This window comes from Argentina silus, assembly GCF_951799395.1.
Source record: "Argentina silus genome assembly, chromosome: 1".
Classification (NCBI taxonomy): domain Eukaryota; kingdom Metazoa; phylum Chordata; class Actinopteri; order Argentiniformes; family Argentinidae; genus Argentina; species Argentina silus.
The window spans coordinates 477,891-483,269 of record NC_139655.1 but is presented as its reverse complement, the minus strand read 5'-3'; the positions used below and the strand labels follow the sequence as shown (position 1 = coordinate 483,269).

At 49.2% G+C, this 5,379-nt stretch overlaps 1 protein-coding gene across 1 annotated transcript; it reads left to right on the top strand.

Annotated features, from left to right (window-relative positions):
- The first annotated feature begins 720 nt into the window (after positions 1 to 720).
- On the top strand, positions 721 to 4,734 carry LOC310803531 (uncharacterized protein). Its single transcript, XM_083668346.1, has 6 exons — positions 721 to 769; positions 1,062 to 1,886; positions 2,530 to 2,598; positions 2,738 to 2,812; positions 3,014 to 3,091; positions 3,299 to 4,734. The coding sequence occupies exons 2-6, from the start codon at positions 1,064 to 1,066 to the stop codon at positions 4,663 to 4,665; spliced, it is 2,412 nt and encodes an 803-aa protein (XP_083524472.1). The 5' UTR covers positions 721 to 769; positions 1,062 to 1,063; the 3' UTR covers positions 4,666 to 4,734.
- The last annotated feature ends 645 nt before the right edge of the window (positions 4,735 to 5,379 follow it).

Below are 5,379 nucleotides of genomic sequence, written 5' to 3'. Positions count from 1 at the left end.
ACTCACCCTCCCTCCCTCCCTCTACCCACCCACCCTCCCTCTACTCACCCTCCCTCTACTCACCCACCCACCCTCCCTCCCTCTACCCCACCCTCCCTCCCTCTACTCACCCTCCCTCCCACCCCCTACTCACCCTCCCTCCCACCCTTTACTCACCCACCCTCCGTCTACCCACCCTCCCTCCCTCTACTCACCCTCCCTCCCTCCCTCTACTCACCCTCCCTCCCTCCCTCTACCCACCCACCCTCCCTCTACTCACCCTCCCTCCCACCCTTTACTCACCCACCCTCCGTCTACCCACCCTCCCTCCCTCTACCCACCCTCCCTCCCTCCCTCTACCCTCCCTCACTCCCTCCCTCTACCCACCCACCAACCTTCCCTCCCTCCATCCCTCTCTGTGCTTTATGCTTCATGAATGCTTCATTAACTTATATAGGCCACTATGGCTCTTTATGTCATGCATATAAAGGCTTAATGAATGCTTTATGAATGCTACATTATCACCTCTCTCAGTAAAGTGTTCCCCACATTCTCACAAGCTCTTCCTCTGGTGGACATGGTCATTGGATAGACTGAGATAGGAGATTGAGTAACTGGAGGTATTTGATTAGTGTGTGTTGCCTTGTGTTGATGTGCTGTAGTCTGTTACACAGAACTCACCTCTCAGTTTCTCCTAACATGGATCCAGGTTGCGCTGCATGGTGGTTAAGGAACGAGAGTGTGGAGGACAAGCTGAAGAGAGAGATATCAGCTGTTCTGCTTGGTAAGTGTGAGAGAGTCTGGAGGAGAATTATAGTCTGGATAATAGAGATAATAGAGATAATAGAGATAGAGTAATGGAGTAATAGTAAAGTAATAGTAAAGTAATAGTAAAGTAATAGTAAAGAGTTAGTTTATTCAACTCAGATGGCTGTTGATTGCCAGAGAAGTGTAGATGAGAGAAATGATCAATGTGTGTTTTACATTTTTGATTGAATGATAAAAATCTAAACATGAGTGAATCTATATGTTCTTCCTGCTTATGCAACAGTCAATAAATCATGTGTTCAAATCCCCTTCAGAGATGGACAACAAACTTCTCAAGGAGAGGGACAAACTGATGGATAAGAATAAGACTCTGGAGGAGATGAACAGACAACTTAAGGACACAGAGAGCAGACTGGAGAAAACCACAACACAACTGAATGAGAACATCAAACACCTTCAGCAGAGAGACACACAGCTGGCTGATATGACCCTGCAGGCGAGAGAGAAAGAGAGACTACTGGAGAACACTGCCAATGAGGTGGAGGAGAGTAAGAGACAACTGGAGGAGAAAGACAAACAGCTAGCAGAGAGAGACAAACTACTAACAGAAAAAAACAGTGAACTAAAGGAGAAAAGGCAGGAACTCGGAGAGAGGGGAAAACAACTAGAAGAGAAGGACAAGCAGCTAGAAGAGAGAGAGAAGCAACTAAAGGAAAGAGATGGACAACTAGAGGAGATGAACCAGAGACTGGGAGAGAAGGACCAACAACTAGAGGAGAGGAACCAGAGACTGGGAGAGAAGGACCAACAACTAGAGGAGAGGAACCAGAGACTGGGAGAGAAGGACCAACAACTAGAGGAGAGGAACCAGAGACTGAGAGAGAAGAACCAACACCTAGAGGAGATGAACCAGAGACTGGGAGAGAAGGACCAACAACTAGAGGAGAGGAACCAGAGACTGGGAGAGAAGGACCAACAACTAGAGGAGAGGAACCAGAGACTGGGAGAGAAGGACCAACAACTAGAGGAGAAAGACAGACTACTGGATGAACTAACCAAACAGCAAGCAGAGAGAGACAAGCAGTTGAAAGACAGAGACAGACAAGTGGAGGATGTGAACACTGAAAATACACAACTTGGTGAGATGTGAAAGAAAAAAAACTGTTATATGTACGATATAATATTGTTACATTTACATTTACATTCATGGCATTTAGCAGACGCCTTTATCCAAAGCGACTTACAACAAATACATGTGTTTAAGTAAGTGAATCATCTATCCATCAGTCATCATAAGATAAAGTAATCAAAAATGGAAATTTCCATTGAAGACACATTTTGTCCAGGATTAATGATCCTGTAATAATAAGGCTTAATCTGTGTATCTCGTCATTGATTAGTTGATATATACATAAGGTCAGGTGTACTGTAGAAATAGAATTAGAAGTATAATATATTAGAAAATATAAATAGTTTCAGTGAACTGAAACGATACATAGGGTCCCTGAAGGAATATTTCTTTAGAAAAACAAACAAACCAACAAACACTGCTATACAAAACACACAACTGACATCATTACTTGTTTGTGTCCAACAGTATTTGAAGTGTGTGTGTGAGAGAGAGAGAGAGAGAGAGAGAGAGAGTAATATTAATATAATAATATAATAATGACTGTATGTACAATACTCATTAAACAGTACCATGTTTGTGGATATGAGTGTTATTGCTTTCCTGCCCACTGTCAACAGAATTCATGTCCTAGTTTTCCTCTATAATTTCAGCACAACAGATATGTGATCTGAAGACTGAAGTAGAGAGACTGAAGAGTGAGGTCTCCGCCCAGATGACTGGTGAGTGTGATGGAGAAACCTCCATGATTTCAAGAGGCTTCAAATTCTATGTTTCTTTCCTCTCAGAACACAGAACTAATTCCTAATGTTCCTTAAGGTTCTAAACATTCTAACAATGAAATGGTTGTTGTTGTTGTAGAGAGAGGAGAGACCTCAGATACAGGCCTCAGACTCCCCATCAGGAGGAGACGCAGCAAGGAGCTGCCTCCAACTAGTGAGTTATCACCACAGCCAGAGATGTGTGAAACAGCTACATACAGCTCATCATCTTGATCCTCATTTGTTCTACTCTTTATTTCACTACTTGTTTTACTACATTACCATCAGAATTCTCCATTCCTTTGAAGTTCTGATAGTAATTGTTGTGGTGACCCCAACATGTCAGCATGTTGACTGGTCCTGTGTTGTGTTGCAGTGGGAGGAGAGACCTCAGATACAAACCCCACACTGCCACTGAGGAGGAGACACAGCATGGAGTGGATTCCTCCTACTAGTAAGTAGTTGCTGCTCTCTAAAACATTACTGATCCTGACATTCCACACTGTGATTTTCAGAACACACTCGAAACGATCAATTCCTTCAATACCCTCAATTTATTATTCATATTCTTGTCAGTGTGTTTAATATATCCCCTGATTATTAAATATATCCTGTATATTTCCAGCATGTGTTGTTACCATTGTCCTGTGTTGTGTTGCAGTGGGAGGAGAGAGCAGCGGTCCAGACTCCCCAGTGTCTCCCAGTGTGTCTGAGCTGAGACTGGTGCTGCTGGGGAGGACTGGGGCTGGGAGGAGTGCAGCAGGAAACACCATCCTGGGCAGAGAGGAGTTTGGGGCCCAGGCTAGCCCCTCTGCAGTGACCCAGAGGAGTAAGAGGAGAGAGGGGGACGTGTGTGGGAGACGGCTGGTGCTGGTGGACACTCCAGACTGGTTCAACCCTGGACTCTCTCTGGAGGAGATGAGACAGTATGTGGGGCTCTGTGTCCATCTGTCTGCCCCGGGACCCCACGCCTTCCTCCTCGTCCTCCCAGTGGAGCCCTCTAAGGGGGAGGAGAGAGGGGCGCTGGAGAGAATGGAGGAGATGTTTGGGGAGGGTTGTTGGGGACACACTGTCATTCTATTCACCCATGCTGACAGTCTGAAAGAGCAGAGCAGAGAGGAGTTTCTCCAAGCAGGGAGTCAGGACCTCCAGAAGCTCGTAGAGAAATGTGGGAACAGGTACCATGTCCTCAACATTAAGGACAGGCCCCTTGGCACTCAGGTCCCAGAGCTGCTGGACCAGGTAGAGGAGATGGTGGCAGGAAACAGAGAGAGCTTCTACAGCAGTCAGACCTACCAGGAGGCAGAGGCCCAGGTCAGAGAGATGGAGGGAGCAATACAGAGGGAGAGAGAGGAGAGGAAACAGAGAGAGGAGAGAGAGGTGAAGGAGAGGCTTGAGAAGGAGCTGCAGGACTCTCTGAAGAAGATAGAGGGAGTAATCCAGGAGCACGAGGGAGAGATCAGAATACTCAGTGATAGAACAACTGAACTGGAGAGACAGGTGAGAGAAGAGAAGGATGAGGAGAAGAAAAGAGAGCTGGAGAGGGAGCTAAAGAGTGAGTCTGGTCGAAGGGAGGAGATGGAGAGAAAGCTGCAGAGATTTAGAGAGAAGAGAGAGAATGAGAGGAGGGAGAGGGAGGAGAGACACAGACAGGAGATTGAGGAGATCAGGGAGAACTATGAAGGAGATGCCAGAGTTGAAGCAGAGAGAAACCTGATGAAGGTCGTCCTACCTGAGTTACAGAGGAACATCATGATCTCAAAGACCAAGATGCAGAGGGAGTTCAGCAGACAGATTGAGGAGAAGGACAGACAGGTGGAGAGACTGAAGGAAGATAAGAACAGAGAGATAGAGAGACAGATGGGGGAGATGGATAGACTGAGACAGAATTTAAAAGAGCTCAATGATGCTCACTTCATTTTGGAGGAGAGACTGGTCAGAGAGGGGAGGGTTCAAAGGGTTCTGATGGGAGTATTGGGCTGGGTCAGGAGAAACTCATCAAGTTGGCTTCTCCACAATCTGACATGATTCCCCAACACAGACAATGACCTCAAATACACTGTCCCCAATGCTGAGTGGCTGGGGAAGGAGGGGAGGTCAGGAGGGGATCTGGGGGAGTGATGGGGGAGGAGGGGACCTGGGGGAGGAGTGGGCCTGGGGGAGTGATGGGGATGGGGGAGGAGGAGTGATAGGGGAGGGGGAGCAATGGACCTGGGGGAGGAGTGGGCCTGGGGGAGTGATGGGGGGAGAGGGAGGAATGGACCTGGGGGAGTGATGGGGGAGGGGGAGGAGGGAGCCTGGGGGGAGTGATGGGGGAGGGGGAGGGGGAGGAGGGGGCCTGAGGGAGTGATGGGGGAGAGGGAGGAGTGACCTGGAGGAGTGATGGGGGAGGGGGAAGAGTAGGCCTGGGGGAGTGATGGGGGGAGGGGGAGGAGGAGGAGGAATGGACCTGGGGGAGTGATGGGGGGAGGGGGAGGAGGAGGAGGAATGGACCTGGGGGAGTGATGGGGGGAGGGGGAGGAGGGGGCCTGGGGAAGTGATGGGGGAGGGGGAGGGGGAGGAGGGGGCCTGGGGGAGTGATGGGGGAGGAGGAGGAGGAATGGACCTGGGGAAGTGATGGGGGGAGGGGGAGGAGGGGGCCTGGGGGAGTGATGGGGGAGGGGGAGGAGGGGGCCTGGGGAAGTGATGGGGAGAGGGAGGAGTGGACCTGGGGAAGTGATGGGGGAGGGGGAGGAGGGGGCC

Excerpts from the sequence above, each read along its gene's own strand:
- LOC310803531 (XM_083668346.1), top strand. The coding sequence starts at position 1,064 with ATGGACAACAAACTTCTCAAGGAGAGGGACAAACTGATGGATAAGAAT. Across the intron at positions 2,599-2,737 it reads GGTCTCCGCCCAGATGACTG|AGAGAGGAGAGACCTCAGAT; the intron begins GTGAGTGTGATG and ends TTGTTGTTGTAG. Across the intron at positions 3,092-3,298 it reads GGAGTGGATTCCTCCTACTA|TGGGAGGAGAGAGCAGCGGT; the intron begins GTAAGTAGTTGC and ends GTTGTGTTGCAG.